The 20,052-nt window shown below is 44.3% G+C and overlaps 1 protein-coding gene across 5 annotated transcripts in view; it reads left to right on the top strand.

Annotated features, from left to right (window-relative positions):
* Positions 1–20,052, top strand: part of satb1b (SATB homeobox 1b) — a 68,751-nt gene that overhangs the window by 11,505 nt on the left and 37,194 nt on the right. For 4 of the 5 annotated variants that reach the window (XM_070550997.1, XM_070550998.1, XM_070550999.1 and 1 more), the window contains exons 2-7: positions 230–468; positions 2,732–2,908; positions 3,777–3,903; positions 8,938–9,061; positions 16,987–17,098; positions 18,038–18,115. In XM_070550997.1, coding sequence (XP_070407098.1) covers positions 255–468; positions 2,732–2,908; positions 3,777–3,903; positions 8,938–9,061; positions 16,987–17,098; positions 18,038–18,115 — 832 coding nt within the window. In that variant the 5' untranslated portion in view covers positions 230–254. The remainder of the gene's footprint in view (positions 1–229; positions 469–2,731; positions 2,909–3,776; positions 3,904–8,937; positions 9,062–16,986; positions 17,099–18,037; positions 18,116–20,052) is intronic. The other variant, XM_070551000.1, reaches the window with a different exon arrangement.

Genomic DNA, 20,052 nt, shown 5'->3' with positions numbered 1-20,052 from the left:
TTTCAGAAGTCTTTAAGCTCTAGCAAATGTCAAAAATATAAACACACCATGCTTTGCAGCTGTGCATCTCCCTGCTTCATGCGACACACACACACACACACACACACACACACACACACACACACACACACACACACACACACACACACACACACACACACACACACACACACACACACACACACTCCTGAGTGCTGACAGCTGAATCTTTCTGTTTGTGCCTCCCCAGGTGATAGTGAGCAGAGGTGCTGAGAATGATGGAACATCTCAGCGAGACGTGTTTGGGCAAGGAGAACTCCGAGCTGGTCAACAACCTATCTGAAGCCAAGGCCCCGCCGGCCAAGATGCCTCGTCTGGAGCAGAACGGCAGCCCCCTGGGCCGCGCCAGGCTGGGCAGCGCCGGGGCCAAGCTAGCCGGGGTCCCGTTCAAACCCACCGGCCACCTGCTGAAGGCCTGCCACAAGAGAGGTAGGGGTGGGGGGTGGGGGGGTGGTGGGGGTGGGGTGGGGTGGGGGGGTGGTGGGGGACTGTGGAGCAGCTTCTCAAAACTTCATTTTTTTTTGTTTCCCAGAATTGGAAAACTTTCACCCCTCCATTACAGCTTTTAGAAATGGAAGTTTTCTGTACATTTTTAGATCATCCATCATAAGGAGACTTAAATGCTGTTTGTGCACACACACACGTGCCATCCAACACCAGCATGCTTTTGCACCGGGCTTCTTTAGTCCGTGCACACACTCAGATATTACACACACTTATTGGACCAGACATGGGCTGCATGGTGGCGCAGTGGTTAGCACTGTTGCCTCGCAGCACGAAGGTTGCAGGTTGGAAACTCGGCTCGGCTGCGGCCTTTCTGCGTGGGGTTGCGTGTTCTCCCCATGCATGCGTGGGTTTCCTCCGGGTACTCCGGTTTCCCCCACAGATCACAACATGCCCTATAGGTTATAAATTGTACGTCGCTTCGGATAAAAGCGTCTGCTAAACGAATAAACATAAACATAAACATAAACAGACAAAAGTGAGCTAACAGAGCAGCAGTGTGAGGATGGTTCCTGCACAGTCCTCCTCCCGCTGGAGCGCCGCTCTGCTGCCCAGAGGGGGACGTTTCTGTCCTAAGAAGAGCCGAGGCCTTTGCATGATGAGCAGAACTGGCGTCAGCAGGCTGAGCCTTTTCATGTTTAGTGGAAATAATTTAGAGAACTTTTACTTTTGGAGTCATCAGCTCACTTGGCTGCTGAACTGTTTGTTTGTTTGTTTGGCTGCTTTGGTTTTCTTTGGCCACCAGAGAAGCAGAAAGTGTTGGAATGTGGCCATGTGAGCGTCCTCACATGGGTTGTTTCTTTTATTTCCTGTATTTTTCATGCAACGCTCCAGCCGAGAGAGTCTAATTTGTCCCCTTCATCATCGTTGCGTGTCTCTGTCTCCCACGGCGTTTGGTCCTCTTAAACCCGCTACTCCCTCCCTCCTCCAACTTGTCCCACTCATCTGGGGTTGTTAGAGGGCGAAGCAGCCGGGGGAGGCGGGTGCTCCGCCGCCGAGGCTTCGCAGAGAGCCCACAGTGGGCATTGTGTCCGAGCCCGAAACAATATTTACCGCAGCCCTCTCTGGGCTCCCTGGAAACAAAGCCAGTATTGATCCCCCAAATGAACCTACACAGCAGTCTTTATTGTTAGATCTTTATCTATTAAAATCAGGGGAGGAGAAAAGCAGCTCTTTCAGCACATTCCATTGCATTTGCCAGCTTATTGATTGTTTGGCCAGGGCTGCACACATCTTCTGGAATGCTTGGGATCGGAAAATATTAGAAAGTGAATCATTTTTGTCTGCAGTGACAATAAACATGCAGGAAATAGTCTGGTTGATGGGAGAACTGCTGGAAAACTGAAGCAACAGGCCACTTCAGAAACAGAGAGGGTAGATTTCTGCTTCCATCAACACTTTGTTTGGTTTTCCTCCACGACCGCAAAAGGCCACATCTGTCTGTCTTCTTTAAAGTCTTAATTTACAAGGAGGTCGCGGTCATTAAAAAAATGCATGCTGGGTAATGTTTCCCAAATTGAAAATCGTGTCTTTGGACAAGAGTTCTGAAACAGCGGCGCCGTTGTTGACACAAGATGAGTAAACCTCATGGTGCAGAGGCGGCTCGGGATTTGAAGTGCTGCATCACGGGAAGAGTTATGTTTATTTTTTTTGTTATTTCTAAACACAAATCAAAAGTCAACAGTTCAAAATAAGGAGAACTCTCTAAACTTTTGTGTAATGCTTGATTTTTAAGTCAGAGTTTTCAGTTTTTGCCTCACGACCCCAAAAGGATCCTGATAAAGTTTGCGAACATTAACAGTAAGCCAAAGGACAGAGCCTCTTCTAATATTTTATTATTTTTAATTTGTGTACAGCCACACTTTAAACTTAAACCCACCTGGTTTAGGCCAAAAGTCCCATTTCTAACACAGTTTTAAAGATCACAAAGTTGGATCATCCCCGACCCAACTGTTGGGAACCATTTTTGGGTCTAGATTTATCTTTGTGTTTGTTGCTGCCCATCATTAGTTTACTCATTCTGTCAGAACCCTTCAACACTTACTGGTACCTCCTCATCATCATCATCATCATCATCATCATCATCATCATCATCATCAGAAGAGCTGGATTTGAATTTCATCCCACTGCAAACAGAGAGCTGAAGTTTTAACCCACTCAATCTCCTCCCATGTGTCTGTGTCATCAGGCAACATGCTGCCCGTGTTCTGCGTGGTGGAACACTACGAGAACCCCATGGACTTCGACAGCAAGGAGGAGCACGCCGAGTTCGTTCTGGTGCGTAAGGACATGCTCTTCAACCAGCTGATCGAGATGGCCCTGCTGTCGCTCGGCTACTCCCACAGCTCAGCAGCTCAGGCCAAAGGTAAAGAGGAAAACACACACACACACACACACACACACACACTGTGTGACCATAATATCCTACTGCAAGAACACACCCTGACTCTGATCTAGACAGGAGATGCTCGAGTGTCCTACATTCCCACACACACACATGCTCTAAATCATGTATAGTTGTCACACACACATGCACACACAGTCACACACACAACCACACACACACACACACACGCTTACTGTATATATTTATACACACTCTGTGTAGGTGGTAGAGGCAGGTGGAGGAAAGGGTCTGCTAATTGCTGTCAAGCACACGCAGGTCGAGGCTGACTGTTTCAACGTGCCTCTTTGCATGCTCTTTTATTATATCCTGTCTATCGCACTGACACACACACACACACACACACACACAAATTGCATGCATGCAAACACACACACATAAGTGCAAATGCACACACACACACACACACACACACACACACACACACACACACACACACACACAAATTACATGCATGCAAACACACACACACATAAATGCAAATGCACACACACATACTCTAATCCACCTTTATCATGTGCAGTCCTGCCTCTCTTGTGTGAGCTGCTGCAGATTTTAAGAGTGTCAGGAGAAATTCTCACACGCTTGTTGTGATTTCACTAATAACTAAAGAGGAGCGCAGAGTGATTATGGCACCAAGATGCTTCTTGGGTGCCTACACATGGTGCTGTTCACACTTTCCACGTGTTACAGCTTTAAATTAAGAAGCAACGGCGAGCTCAGATGTTCAGATGTACTTGCTCTTGTGTCCGCATCTGTTTTTTCTTTTGTTTTCCCTGAGTGTGTGCATATTTACTGACATCTGCATTTGTGTGTGTTATCCACCAAGGTATGATTCAAGTGGGGAAGTGGAACCCTGTCCCCCTGTCATACGTTACAGATGCACCAGACGCCACCGTGGCCGACATGCTGCAGGACGTCTACCACGTGGTCACGCTTAAGATCCAGCTGCACAGGTGAGTTCATGACGTTTAGGACGTTTACAAACGCTCACCTGCAAAATCCACTAATCTCGTGTGAGAGTTTTATGTACAACACGTCACATTAATCCCTGATTGCAGCACTGACGCAATTAGCACGCAGCACTTCCCCAGAGGCTGATGCCAATCTGCTGGTTTGATACACAGAATAGCATTATTATTCAGAGCCTCAGCGGAGTGACCACTCCCAGGAAACAGGAAAAAACATCAGTCATAAAACCACGTCGAGCCAAAGAACACAGAAAGCGATTTATTTGCCTGTTTATCTGTTAGGAGATGAGCACGCAGATAGCATCATTGACTTTTTGCTAGCAATTTAGTTTGCACGCTCATAAGTGATCGAGTGGGTGTAGCTCTAGTAACTGATCTAAATGCAGTGAAAATAACTTTGCAGATTATGGTGACATTTTGCTTTTAAGTTAATTTACAAAAACTGCTAAAATCATTTATTTTTCTAAATAAGATAAATGCATAACTAAAATATTGTCTTTTTTATTTATTTTTTTTTTTTTTACAATATAAATGCAAAGTTGTTTACCTGCAATAACCCCCCAAATTAGAGCTAGTTGCTAGTTTGGATGTGTCAGGCCCAAAACATTTCTTCAGAATCTACAGTAAATACAGTCCTGGTATTGTTTTATTATTTTTTAAGTGAGACATAATTAAAAATAAGTCAGTGGGTCCTTACAGGATTTTAAATGAGGTTTCAACTTGTTACTCTGTGGTGTCACTTTAATGCTCTGGAGCATGCAGTCGTGTGTTAACACAGCGCCAATAAGGTAAGATTTAGAAAAGCAGTTGCATCATCTTGTACCTTCCTTCTACAGACAGAAACATTATTAACAAGTGAAACACTTTTAAAAAGTCTAAAACTCAAAACCACATTCGCCTTATTGTTGAATAGAGGCATCTTGGGGAGTTGGTGCCATCTCCGACCTGTTTTCCTGTGTACATTATTGATGCTGTAATGGCCGCTGACAAATTATTCTTTCTGAGAAAAAATGGTTAACGCATCGTAAACAAGAGAGACCCCCTTAACAGCATGTTCCAAACCACTGATGGTAATAATGCTAACCACAGAACTATGCTAGCCTGAGCTACTGCTAATGCTAGGCTGAGCTAATGCTAATACTGTATTTCAGTTCAAATCTGCAGCTTGCCTATTGAGTTTTTGAGATACTGAACACAGAGTTTCTAGCTTTGGGCAGGATCATAGAGCCATCAGAGTAAGCTGGCCAATCAGCATGCAGCTCCTTTAATGTCCTGGCCAAGTGGGTTTTTGTGCTTTTTTATGGGGTTGTATTTGTTTGTTCATCATGGCTCCTGGGTCATTTTCAGTCCCAACAAAGTTTCATATTTATCTAAATGAGCTATATAGCGGCAAAGAGCAGTTTATAGTTGTAAAATAACCCAAAAAATAAATACGTTGTTCTAGGACACTTTTAAGAGAGCTGCCAGTCTTCCAAAGAGTGAACATCCTGATAAGTTCACTCAGAGGTCAGAGGTCAGTGATCAGATGAACTACAAAAGTCTCAGAAACAAATGCTTGTTAAAGTTCATGACAGGACAATAATAGGGGCTGAACTAATTTAGGATTTATCAGTTTAGGTTTGCAAAATTTGCAAAACAAACTATAAGGCTTCTGTAACTAAATGGAGGCGTTTACCTATAATCCACGACAGCCGATTGGATAAAAGCAAACAGAGTATCAACACAAACAGCTGATCTCAGCTATCAGCATGGTGGTGGAGTGTTAGTGGTTTGGGCTTGTTCTGCAGCCAACGGGAACTCGTCTGCAGACTTAAGCATACCAGGGTTCGATGTGAGGTCAGTCAGTCAGTTTGGACCAACCTGGGTCATGAAACAGAACAGCAAACCCAAACAGTCCTGTCAGAGTCCAGACCTGATGGAATCTGTGTCTAAATAAGTAAAACGAAGAAGAGTGGGGAAAATTCCTTCACAGTGATGTGAAGTTCTCACAGGTGGTTCCTCATCTCATCTTAGTTTATCTTATATTTAAAAAAAGTACATGAATTGTATTAATTTTGGACTTGGGAAGGACCAGAAGATACTTTTATTCTTCTCTTAAACATGAAGTTTTATAAATGAATAATTGTAGCTTTTACCTCAAATCTTTAATATACAAAGAAAGGTGTTAGTAGCTGTTGCTCTCTACATGATAAGCTAAAATAGTCGTTTTAGGTTTGGGGCTCTGGTGTGTTTTTACAAACAGACAACAGAGGACACACACACTCGACTGGCGCTGGTGTGGAGGCTCGTGCCAGCTGCACGCTAACCCAGTGTTCTGCAACTCTCTGGAGAGCTGTTCCTCCTCTGCCCCCCCTCTCCTTCTGTTTCCCCCACCGCCTCCCCCCTTCACCAGTCAGGCACTCACACGTGCACTGACTGATGTGAACCAGCCAGAATGCAGAAGGTTGTGTTTATTTCCGGCTTGCCATCCTCCTGAACACGCGGGTAGCCGTCTTTCTCCTCCACTCCCGTCTGTCTCCCTCCTCTTGCTCGCTTCCACCTCCCCGGAGGCTTTCTGGCTGCTGGAGCAGTTTAAGGTGTTCTGGAAGATCCATTGTTGGCTTGATGGGGGGTGCGCACATGCTAGACCGTGCGTTTTCTCGGGAGCAGATGTTGGCCTCGACCGGGTGCACGTATCCTTGTCTGTTCTATCCTTGTCCTTCTCCTGTTATCTCCACGCTCACCCAACACGTCGAACCACTGATTTACGGTCAACCGCTCGAACACGCCGGTGGACTCAAACCTGCCTGTTCAGACTCTCGGTTCTGCAGGTTGTAAAATCGGGTTTGATCAACAATAATTAATCGTGATGCAGAAAGCCAAACGTGTACCTCACACACGTGGAGCATCAATGCAGAGAAAGTGCAATCACCAAAGCCCAGTTCAGCTGCTCACACCCACCATCTAAAATCGCATTTCAAAAACCCAGGAGTGTTTTTGCAGGTAGAGCTGCTCGCCTGCAGCTCACGACTCTTCCCACCAGCCAAACGCCAACAGACCTCCGGGTTCGCTGCACATCATCTGTGTTGTTGTTGTCTGGGATTTGCTGCAGAAATCCACCCAGTCAGACCTTAAATTGTTTTGGCGAACACAACAAGCCAGGAAGGTACAAGTAACACGAAATAATAGTCGCCGCATGCAGCTGATGTATAATTCATGCGTCAATCCAGCAGATGTGTTGTATAAAGTAATTAACTAATCAGAACAATCAGGAGAGAGAGAGAGAGAGAGAGAGAGAGAGAGAGAGAGAGAGAGAGAGAGAGAGAGAGAGAGAGAGAGAGAGAGAGAGAGAGAGAGAGAGAGAGAGAGAGAGAGAGAGATGGGGAGAGAAAGAATATGAGGAGAGGGAGGCAGAGAGAAAGAGGGAGAGACAGAGCAATCTCCAGATGCATCTGCTTGATGCGCCAAATGAAATCTGTCTGTCTTAGAGGGACGCTTGCAGCAGGAAAAATGAGCAGAGGTCCATGTGTTCAGCTCTTTCTCTCTTTCTGCTTCTGTCTTCCGTCACGTCATCAATACATGAACTCCAAACGGGGCTGGACTAATACCGGCGCCACGTCCCACACCTTTGGTTCCACCAACGTCTGAAGCTCTAATTAAAGCCCAAACCATCAGCTGACTTTCAAATGCTACAAAGTTTTAAATCAATAGAATTAAAATAATCAAGATGCTTTAGTTTTGGTATTGATGTGGTTTTATGTGTTGATGAGTCAACAGCAGACGGGTGTAAAAGAAAGCTTTTAGTCCAAAGACTGGAATTCAGCTCCAGAAATGAACCAAGCAGAAAGATGCATAGAAAATGAGGAAGAAACCACCGTGAAAGGATTAAATTCTTATATTAAGAGCTTTCATTTTTCTACTTTTCTATTTGCAGCCATTCTAGTTTCTAGAAGAGGCTTGGTCACAGGCAGGACACGTTTGTTCACGTTTAAACAGGGAATATGAAAAAAATCTGACATCTGCAGGCAGATGTAACATTAATGTTGGTATTTTGTAGATTTGACTGTTTATATTTAGCTTCTGAAGCTGCCGATTTGGCTCCATTAATGTTTTAGTGAAAATTTAAGGCAAAATTTAAATGTTTTTAAAAGAAAAAAAACTCTTATTAACTGGATTGTAGAGATGAAACTGGATTCAGTGACCAGTATAAACTGGTACCAAATCATCTACAGAAAAAGCCCAATGTTGCATTCATTGCACACCCAGGAAGTGATTTTGTTGTGCAGAGTGCACCCCCACCCCCCAGCTTGTCAGTGGAGGAAAGGTGAAAAGTTGTGATGGCAGAGCTGTTTTGTCCACATCTGGATCCACCTCAATGAATCTAGAGGGACGTTGTCTCTTTCTGGAAGAATTTCTGAGTGGTGTTCCTTCCAGTTGTTTACAAAATAGAACAAAAATCTATTAAACGACTAAAAACCTCAGCAAAACACAGCTGAAATAAACTATGAGGACAAATGTGGCAAAAATGTTCTAAAATATGTCAGAATCTTTACTAATTTTACTATATGCAAAAATAAAGTACAACATTCTGCTGGAAAAGGACGTGGTCTCTGATTTTGGAATCTGTTTGAATGACATTTATTGCACAAACGGTCTAAGAGTAATGTAAGTGTGGAAGCCGTAATGTGTTGCCCCCGCCGCATCAACAGGTTAAAGCAACAAATCAAACAGTTTTATGTCATGTGACCCCTACCCAACTCAAATTATAAAGCTGTAAAGTTAATTGGCTTAAGTAAATGTTACATTTTGAAACCTCAGCAATTTATTCCAAACATTTGCACACAAAAATAAAAGGTTTCCTTATGTTTCCATCAAAGTCATCTTTCTAAATGTGCATAAAGATGCTTATCAAAGCCCTGCTTGTGTTTCATTTTTAATCTAAGGTGATTTTTTTCTCTCTCTCTCCTTCTGCATCCCTCCATCCATCCTTCCTCACCCCTCCTCATCCTTATCCCCCATGTCTCCCCTTTTCCTTCCTAGTTGTCCTAAGCTGGAGGACCTGCCGCCCGAGCAATGGAGCCACTCTACAGTAAGAAACGCCCTCAAGGAGTTACTCAAAGACATGAATCAGAGCTCTCTGGCTAAAGAATGTCCTTTATCACAGGTGCTGAAGCCCAAACTGCTTATTCCAAAACCAAACAAAGAGCAAACGAAACAAACAAACAAACAAAACAAAAAACAACTACCCACCCCTCCCGCTACCATACCACATAACAAAAAACAAACACCCCCTATCTCCATCACCTCCGTCTTTTATCTTCTACTTATCAAATGCCCTGAGTTTGATCAACTGGGAAAGAGAATCGGCATAGAAATTCCAAATCAATGGCTATTGTCATTTGTTTGCTGCCTGATTTTGTTTCTTTCACAGCCCACAACACACACACACACACACACACACGCGCACACACACACACACACACACACACACACACACACACACACACACACACACACACACACACACACACACACACACACACGCACAGACGTGTGTGCAGTGGCAGCCAAAAAGCAGAGGTGTTATTGAACATATGGTTATTGTTAGATAAACATTGGACCGAACCCAGAACAATCTGGATTGTTTCTGCTCTTTCTGTATTTTAGCTCACTTCCTTTCATGGTGCGGCGCTGGAGAGCGGTACGTTCACGTATTCTGTGTTGAATCCAGCTCGGCGTAGTCGACTGGGAGGCTCGGTGCGGGAACGCGCTCGCAAGGATATTGTACTAAAAAGCAGCGTAGCGAGTATATCATAGAGGAGGCTGTGGAGTGAAGGGAATGAAAAAGATGGAATATCTCTCACAGTGACCACTGTGTGTGTGTGTGTGTGTGTGTGTGTGTGTGTGTGTGTGTGTGTGTGTGTGTGTGTGTGTGTGTGTGTGTGTGTGTGTGTGTGCGCGCACCGTTCAACTAGATATGTGCTTGTGAAACGTACAGACTGTACGTGTGAAGGTGTTATTTGAGGATTTCACGAAGCCAACTCTCCTCCCAGACCAGGATGGTCACCAGGAGACCCTCGCTTCAGCTGTGTGTGTGTGTGTGTGTGTGTGTGTGTGTGTGTGTGTGTGTACGTTTAGCGTGTGTGTGTGTGTGTGTACGTTTAGCTGGGCATGATGATGTAAAGAGTCCCTGGGTGGCGTTCAGCCGGAGCCCAGCCCGATCTGGTAATCACCCTGTTTACGGTCCATATGTGAAGACGGCTCAGAGGAGCACACACACACACACACACACACACACACACACACACACACACACACACACACACACGCTCTCTCTCTCACACACCAGCTCTGATGGTTTAACACACAAAGCCCATTCAGTCTGTCTCACACACAGCTCTGCAGTACCGACTAACTCGTTTCAGATCTAATCATCAGAATGAACTTTTATTCTGAGAATAAATGTGTTTCCTGTAATCGAACTTAAAGCAGCAAACTTTAAAAGCACCTTGATGGATTCATTTTGTGACCTGATCTGATGACATCAGCTCCTTTTGGGGGGGGGCACCGCCCTCACCCAGGAGCGCTTCACTCCTCCTAAACACAATTAAACCTGATCGTTACGTCCGCGGGACTCACCCTGCTGCCTCCAGAGCGGTGGTGTCACTCTGCCCACCCTCCCCTGCAAGACTTCACCTAAAAGTGAAGCAAGTGGGAGGAGAAGGGGGCGTGGTGGGAGGGAACGGATGATTGGCACCTTTTTAGGATTAGTAATATTCTGCTGTGTAATCCCAGACTGACAGGGAGGTTAACAGATAAAAGATTTGCAGCGAGCGAGCAAGAGAGCGGGGAAGAGAGAGTGATCCCACCTCTGAACAACTCTCTTGAGGAAGAGGAGGAGGAGGAGGAGGAGGGCGGACAGTTTTTTTCCTCCTTAATGTGAAATGCTCCTTTTGTCCGGTGTCTTGTCAAACATTAGGATTCATTCTTTTGTAGCAGCAAGTCGTTCTTTGTGTGCTCGGCCGATAAATGGCACCAGAACAGGGAGCATTCACTCGTGGCTATCGTCAGTCTGCTCGAGCAGTTGACTCCAACCTGCACGCACACACACATGCACACATGCACACACACGAACACGCACACACACACACAGTGAGTGCTCCAATAAGCATCTGCAAAATTAAACTCCTCCTGACTCGACCTCAATCAATCGATCCGACTTTTTTTTATTTCTTCTTGCAGCCATCAATCTGGGCAAACTCCTTCGTCCATGTTTACAGAAACTATGGCAACAAGCGAGACCCCCCCACCCCCACCCCCCACCCACACACACACACACACACACTGCCATTTCTTGCCCCCCCCCCACTTGTGTTCACTAGGCGGCCCTTGGTGCACCAGCTGCTGTGTCGTGTAGCGGCAAATAGTCATCAAAATGCCATCTTTGCAGGCCTTCACCACCTCCGCTGATACAGGCACAACCTGGTTTGCCAGTGTGCGTGCATGTGTGTGTGTGTGAGTGTGTGTGTGTGTGTGTGTGTGGGGGGGGGGGTTCATCCCATTTGAGGTGGATATGTGCCATAATTGAGCTCAGTTAGATGCTGGCGAGAGACAAGGCACAATGTTGTAAATAGGATCCGCTCTCCCAGCTGATTCAAGACATCAGGCTAAGTTGTGTGTTAGCATGTGTGTGTTTGTGTTTTGTGTGTGTAGCACAGTCTAATGCAGCAGCTGGGTGCCTACAGTACCTGCCTGCTGACTGTTATTCTCTTACACACACAGAGACACAGACACACACTCATCTCCCTTCCTGTCTCCTGTGGTGGGGAGTGCAGTAGATGTTGGGGACCGATAGTAGCCCAGTACTACTTCCTGGTCTCTCCGATAAGCACTCTGTGCTGCAGATGGCTATCATTTAAAGGGTCCACACACAATTTTATGCACACACACAGTCATAAACACACACACACACACATGCACAGAGAAACCCAGGCTTACTACCTGTTGACAAAACCTGAGCTCAGCCCTCCTGCTGGCACCACAGTGGAAGCAGAGGCTCTGGTTATCTGCTTGATTTCACTTAGTGCGTATGCTTGCATGTGTGTGTGTGTTGGTGTGTGAGTAGGTGTGTGTGTGCGTTGTTTCTCCTCACACACGCAGGCAGGGCTCCCTGTGAGAGGTAGAGTGATATATTGAGGGAGAGGGCTGATTAATGAGGAGCGTTTATTAGAACATCTGTGTCAAAGATGGCGGAGGGAGAGGGAGGGATGTGCAGGCCTCTGGTGTTGCCTGGAGCCGCGTTAGCCCAGATATACTGTAAATAAACCAAGGCAGGGCTGGAGGAGAGGAGTTCATTATCCCCCCTACTCACGTCGAATCTTCGCCTCTCAGGTGGATCTTCGGGGTGGAAGTTGGCTCCTAAAACCAGAGTAAAGTGGAACATGAGCTTTGCTGCCAAATCCACCCGTTGTCGTCCAAATATGCATCTTGTTTTTAATACGACTGTAAATCAGGAGGGAAAGCAGTCACTGTGGTTTTAGATACCAGGATGGACGGGCACAAATGGACATGTTAGGACCCCGGCAGGTAGAAGTTGTACTTTATACTCACTAATAACAAAAGCAGGAATGGCTTCATGCATAAATGCATGACCCATTAAGGAGCTAATTCTGACTTCCTAACCCCAACCTGAACTTGGCCGGGGGTTTTATTGAATGAAGGCTTTTCAATATTTTTATCAAAGACTGCTTTGTTGTAGCATTCAAGTCCAACTGCACTCCCCACCCTCGTTGTTTTATCATGACAGGGTGGTTAGCACAGATTCATACCCAGCTGCAGTCACCAATGTGACTCTCTTCAGCTGTTTTCTTCTTTTTATTTGCCTGAAACGAAAATAAGAAACAAGCAGCAGGTGAATGTTTGCATTCCTGCTGATGCAAACGTGTGTTTGGGTGGAGATCTGTTCATGTTGTGGTTGTGGAACCTTCATCCCATTTTCCTGCTACTTCTTATTTTCCTTCCGAACTTCTAGCAGACTTTACAGTCAATTTTTTACATTTAAAAAAATGTAAAGGTGTGGTAAACATTTCCTGAAATGTTCTGCTTCACTTGGACATTATTAAGTCAAGACATGTGGTTTGAGGCTTTATCTCACCTACCACATTTATTCTATAAACATGTATTTTTTGTTTTTATTATTTTTATTAATATTAGTATCCATCCATCCATCCATCCATTTTCATCCACTTATCGGAGTCGGGTCGCGGGGACATTAGCCTAAGTCGAGAGGCCCAGACTTCCCTCTCCCCAGCCACTTGGGCCAGCTCCTCCTTGGGGAATCCCAAGGTGTTCCCTGGCCAGGTGAGAGACATAGTCCCTCCACCGTGTCCTAGGTCTACCTTTAGGTCTCCTCCCGGTTGGACGTGCCCAGAAAACCTCACCAGGGAGGCATCCAGGAGGTGTCCTCACCAGATGCCCGAGCCACCTCAACTGGCTCCTCTCGATTTGGAGGAGCAGCAAATCTATTCCAAGCCCCTCCCAGATGACCGAGCTTCTCGCCCTATCTCTAAGGGAGAGCCCAGGCACTCTGCAGAGATAACTCATTTTGGCCGCTTGTATCCGCGATCTCGTTCTTTCGGTCACTACCCAAAGCTCGTGACCATAGGTGAGGGTAGGAACGTAGATCGACCGGTAAATCTAGAGCTTCGCCTTCTGACTCAGCTCTCTCTTCACCACGACAGACCGGTACAACACCTGCATCACTGTAGATGCAGCACCAATCTGCTTATTGATCTCACGCTCCAGTTTTCCCTCACTTGTGAACAAGACCCCGAGATACTTAAACTCCTCCACTATATTATTAATATTATTAAACCAAATAAATCCAGAGCACAGCCAACACTGCTGCTCACTGCCCCCCACAGGGGTGGGCCAAATACAGACATGTAATTTTAACATTGTGCGTTGATGACTAATGGGACTTTAAATGTAACTTTAAATATTGTTTTTTTTAAAACTGATATCCGATATAAACCGTTAGTGTTTTCTCCAGCTGTGGTGCTAGTTGACGAGGGGCATTGCGGTGGTTGTGCGCAAATCATTTAGCATTTGTACATTGGCCGTGAGGGGTGGGTTGGATGGGGAGCAGGGTGGGGTGATGGTGCTGGAATCCAGATAGGGAAACACTGCGATATCTACGGGGTCCCCCTCTAATCATGTCAGGTTGCTACCATTACATTTCTCCTATCATGCATCCTTCAGCTGCAAACATCTGTTTTAATTTAAGCTAGTCAATAGGAAAAAGTATTTAATTTGTCTCCAACAGCAGCTGAATCATATTCTCCCTGAGATAATCCTGACAAACACTACTTGACGCCTTTTAAACAAACATTAAGGAAATTGTACGAAAAAGTTAGATTAAGAAGTTAATAAATAGTAAAAGTGAATTCATGTTAAAATAGGGTCAAATGTTTAGAGTTTTGAAAACAGATCCAAGTGAGACATCCCTGTTCCAAACAATCTTTGTTATATTGTATATACAGAAACGCGACAGAGTTAGGGCTCCCACCTCAGACCTATCTTTAGTTTGCTCCGCTCCCATTTTTTTTACATTTAGGAGGAAATGAGTAAATTATTGTCTCACGAACACGCTGAATTATACCTTTGTTCCTTGGAGAATATTCATTTTTGTAGCCATCTATGTATTTAGGGAATTTTGGGGCATGTGTTAAAGAGCAAGTCACCCCCAAATAAACTTTTTTTTCTGATAAACTACATAAATGTGTGTCTAATTGTGCTGCAGACACGTGCATTCAATAGTTTTGCACTTTAGTGCATTTTAGTTAAAATTAAAATTTTCTGCCTAAGACTGTCAGTGTTGTGCCGCTGTCAGGTAAAAACTCTGCACTGCATTTGAATTTACATCTGCCATCGCTATTGGCTAAGAGATACCCTAGAACGTTAGCTGGTACCATATGATGTCACAATGTCGTGGTGAGCCTGTGTGTGTGTGTGTGTGTGTGTGTGTGTGTGTGTGTGTGTGTGTGTGTGTGTGTGTGTGTGTGTGTGTATTTGTTAGCGGCTCTGCCCTATCGGTCTGCTAGGCAACAGCATTTGTTGCATTTTTCAAACAGGAAGTGGGAGTGGAGTAATACTCTGGTAGGGGGTGAATTGCCCTTTAAAGTTACTCAGTTGAAGTGTAAGCAGCATGAACATACACATGGTAAGCTAGGCTAATTGCTAAGAGTGAGGTTAAGATGTGTGTAATAATTAAATATTTTAGGGATCTTCAGTTAAAAAAAGCAAGTCTTGGGTGAAGATTCTTGTTTTTGTTTTAGCCATTGGCTAACTGGCTAGCTACATGTAGCTACTTGCTGTTAGGCTAGCAGATCCTCATTAAACAGGGAAAAATCCTACTTATTCACAAGTTGTGCCAAAAAAAAACAAACCTAAATTATCTCAAAACTAAACCTCAGATCTGTCACATTATGACATTTGGAGAGAGAAGAGATGAAGCCGGAGAGTTTGATGTATTATATGTGTGCGGTATGTTAAGTTGTTTCATTTATGGAGTAAAAAACGATACAGATATTATGCGATATTACTTTTTAATGCCAGCATTGGCCAATATATTATTTAATTAGTCCGATAATAAAATAAAATTAATCCTTTAGCTCTCACAGAGTTTTGCCTTCAGTTTGTTTTTTGGTGAATTCTCCCATTTGACCTTCGTAGACTTTATAGAATCCCACATGTTATAGTCCCCTGGCTGGAGCAGCATCCTCCAGGTGTGTTTGTGTTCTGCACACGATGAAACATGATGTCCTCAATAGGCAAAAAAACGTTGATAGTCCGGGAGAATTCCACTAAAATGAATCCAGATTAAACTTTTACCAGCGGCTGAAATCCGGATCCGCATCTTTTGAGACTCTAGTGGGTTTGATCCAGGTTAGGTAATGTGAAGCTGAAAATGTCAGAGAATATTTAGAACACCTGTACGTTTAACCCAAAACATTTTCAGAAAATTAAATGCAAGGGCTTTTGAACTATGAGACATTAAACCCATTTTCACTGGATGTGAGTCTCACTTTCAGATTAAAAGGCATTTCACATTAGATCATGATATGGCTCAGTTTTATTTTGAAAAGGAGGCAGAGCTGTAGCGTCTTATGTTTGCAACCTAACAGCTTTCACAGAGCGGTCAGGACTTGAGCGACCTTTCCGATGGCACAGCTGTCATTCTCTTAGCCTCCGTTTGAGCAGAAAAGCTAGAGCCGGAACACTGGAATCATCCTGAAGCATTCCCTTTTGCCAGAAGGTTTCCCCCAGCATCCTCCAAACACATACATTATAGAAAATGATAAAGATGGCATACCGATAATTTGAAAACAGATGGTTTGGTTCTTTTGAATATTTATAACAATCAAAAACAATTCTTCCTGCACCAACCTGGGTATTCCCCCGGAGGCTGGCAAGGTGTTAAAACATTCGTTTTAATGAAACTGGATGAGAATTTAAAAGTAAACAAATAAATAAATAAAGGAAGGAAGGAGCTCTTTGTTTTTCTCAGGTGAAGGAAAGGTTGTGAGGGCAAAGAGCCAAGTGTACGGGGACAAGCGGGAGCGCACGTGCGTCGCAATACAACATGCTCCCCGTGCACCCCAGTCTGCCTCCAGACGTTGTTTCTAACACGTTGCATAAATAAAGAGCTGAAAAAAAGGCTTATCGGGCTTTCTGGCCCACCTCCACAGCTGATTCTCACCACGATGCACTCTTTTATTCTAAAGATCTTTTTCAACCACGTTAAGGTCAGCTGACTAAAACACGTGCGCCAAAACAACCAACCAAACTCTGGCATTTGATAAAATCACAGAAAAAAAAATTGAATTTGTTTGATGTTCTTTTAGTAGAAGAACTCCAACCCTGCATGTTTTCAGTTCTGGGTTTGTCCTGATTGCTGTATCCCATCCGTTTTCGACGAGCTTTTCCGTGTTGCTGCATGTTTCACCAGCTTTAATATTACGTGTGTATTTTTTCCACTATCTAAAGCCCCCCCTCCCTCCTTTCTCTCAATCAATCTCTCTCTTTCAGAGTATGATTTCCTCCATTGTGAACAGCACTTACTATGCAAATGTGTCGGCGGCAAAGTGTCAGGAATTTGGGCGCTGGTATAAACATTTCAAGAAGACAAAAGATATGATGGGTAAGCAAAGCGGAGGGGCGCAAAGTATGGCGCTCACACTTTTTGTCACTGCACGCACACACACTCACACAGCAGCAGTCATTACAATGTGTCCCCTATCCAAACGACTCTTTGTCTTCCCGCTGATGCAGAAATACATTTTTATCTTCTTATCTAATAATTCCTGATGACTCAGAGCGCTTGAACCCGGCGTTGTCGTTAAACGATCCATTGCTGCCTTAACTAAACACTGAAGTCGGACCCAAACGGAGTTTCTCTGAACAAAAGGCAGCAAAGATGAAGCGTCCACTGTCTGGTCTCCACCTAAATTAGATTTTCTTATCTTCCTTCTACCAAAACACAGCTTTATACAATCTCGAAATAAAAAAGTACTCTTTGACCCACCAGGAAATGGGGTTGTAGAGTTCCAGTAGCATCCAAGCTAGAGATGAATCCCTGATATGTTTTATTTCTGACGGTTGATTAATCAGAGCAGACTTTTAAGACTCCGTAATGTTAAGATAGTCATTTCTAATCTTTTCTCATTGCTAGCGTGCTATTCCTCACAGCGATGACAGATCAGATACAATATCAAAATGTTTTCACATCGTAAATGCAAACGGTGTGTTCTGATCATCTTTTATCTGATCCCCCCTCTCCTCCTCCTTTTAAAGTCACAACACACACTTGGTGCATTATTAACTTCAGACCTGCTGCTCTCGTGTTTTCTCTAACACACTCCCACACATTTTCTGTCACACTTGTTTTCTATCTGATGCGACGTTCTTTAAAAGTGGAAACACTGCAGCTGCCAGTCTGGCCTTTTAGTGATGCTGATGTTTTATTCCCGCGACGCTGCAGTGGGAGAGACAATCTGTAGAAGGCTTTAACCCTCTGCTTCTGTGTTTCTGTGTGTGTGTGTGTGTGTGGCTGTGCCTGCTCTGTCATCCAACTGTGCAGGGATGCGCCAACCCTCCCAGCTGGAGGGCTACCTGGGGACGTGTGTCCTCCGTGAGAGCCCGCGTGCCAATGCACTAGGTATGTTGCAACATGGACACACACACACACATACATGTATACGCACTTGCAACTAACGCACACTGACTAGTTAATATTAGCAAATATCTGCAGAGTTAGCCACAACTTTCACCTCTGAAATTAGTTGTAAACGAACCTTAAAGGTGTGATTGATTGAGAAACCGTTTTTAAATTATTATTTCTGATTATAATCAGTCACTTTGGGTTTTTCATACAGGCTGAGCACAAAAACAGTCTCCTACACCTTTCTCTTGTGTTAGCTTTTAATAAAAAATAGATGGTGAAATGCTAGGATTTGAAAATCCTCACATATCTATGTCACACTGTGAATTTGCATTCATGGCCCCGCCCATCTTGGCTCTTGCCCGCCCACATGACTTTACAACATGGCTGAAAGCATTATGTTAGCCAATCAGATGCGAGGTGTGTGTATATAATTAATAACAATGAGTAATACTGCTGTTTACCAGCTAACTTCTGCATCTCAGAACAGGAGCATCATAGCTATTTTTAAAGACTCTTAAGGCATTGATTTACACTAGAGAATACTGTAAATGCATTGAATAAATGAGTAAATCACACATTTAAATGTAAACATGTGTTAACATTCACGTATCGTTGCTCAGTCCTAAATGTGAAAACTAAAAGTTTGATAGTTACCTCCTGAACTTTAATCCTAATCCTAATCTTGCTTCCAAAACCATCAGAAATGAAAAATGTCTCTTTAGTTGCTCATTTCCTCTTTGAAATTAAAAGCAGTCAGCCACCGAAACGTTTAAAAATCACATAACTCACTAATTTGCGTGATTTGAAGTGGTGCTCTAGAAGAGATCTGTAAATTTTAATGTAAAAAGCAAACTTTTAGGTGGTCGTTATTTGTTACATTAAGGGAAGCCTCCAAATATAACAATTCAAACTAATTTTTGTTCAAATTCAGCTTTAGAGTTTAAGGGATCCAAAATGATCATAAATCACTGAGAGAAACAAAACTATGTATTTAAAGTAGCAACGATCGCATGTCAAGCTCTGAAATAATCATCTGAATTCTGTGTAATCTTGATATTAAACACGCACGTCCGTGTTTGCTATCATTCTGTCTGAGGCGTCGATGAGGAGCCACACTCACACACCGAGGCAGCGATAACATCTTTACATTTGCTCAAACTCTAGTGCCCTCTTGCCATCTTAGCCAAAACCTCAGCTAAAGCTCCAGCACATGAGCCCCCCACCCAACCAATAAAACCACACACACTGTGGTAATCCCGGTGGGCTCATATCTTGTCTCCACAGCCACAAACTGAAGAAAACAGCATGATGAAATGAAAAGTTGGCGAATGTGCGTCTGTCGCCGTGTGCTTTGGCTGTTTTACCTGACGGTGTGTTTACCTCACCCCACGGTGTTTACCCTCAGGTGAGGGCAGGTGAGCACCTGATCAGGTGCTACGAGCTGAGGAGGAGCTAGCGGCCGCCATGCAGCGGGTGTGCGCTCACTGGTGCAGAGAATCAACACGAGAGTGAGAGTTGGGTCAATGTCTCTCTTTCACATTCCCTCTACACACACACACCCTCCCTCCTTCAGCCCACATCCCATTCCCATTGTGTGCTTAATCCGGGGCTCTTTTGTGGCAGGATTCCACACGAGGACTCCCGATTCTGTGGCAGCGTTTTTCTCCCAGGGCCTGCCATGCTCCGCTGTCACCCCTTCTCTTTTCAAATTTTATGGAAATGCCTCCATGTGCCTCTGTGTTTGTGTGTTGTTAGCATGCCCCCCAGCAGTCTGCGTGAGCACGGACACACACACATGTGTGAATTGGCACGCCATACCATCAGAGCCAGGGATTATGAGCAGAGATGTGATTATTACCAAGATTTTTCCCTTTATATTGTTTTTGTGTTTCATCTCTTCCACTTCACGTCTTTTTGGGATTTTTTGACAA

This window comes from Nothobranchius furzeri, chromosome 5, assembly GCF_043380555.1.
Source record: "Nothobranchius furzeri strain GRZ-AD chromosome 5, NfurGRZ-RIMD1, whole genome shotgun sequence".
Taxonomy (NCBI): Eukaryota; Metazoa; Chordata; class Actinopteri; order Cyprinodontiformes; family Nothobranchiidae; genus Nothobranchius; species Nothobranchius furzeri.
The sequence above is the reverse complement of the archived record's forward strand: the minus strand, read 5'-3'. Positions and strand labels throughout refer to the sequence as shown.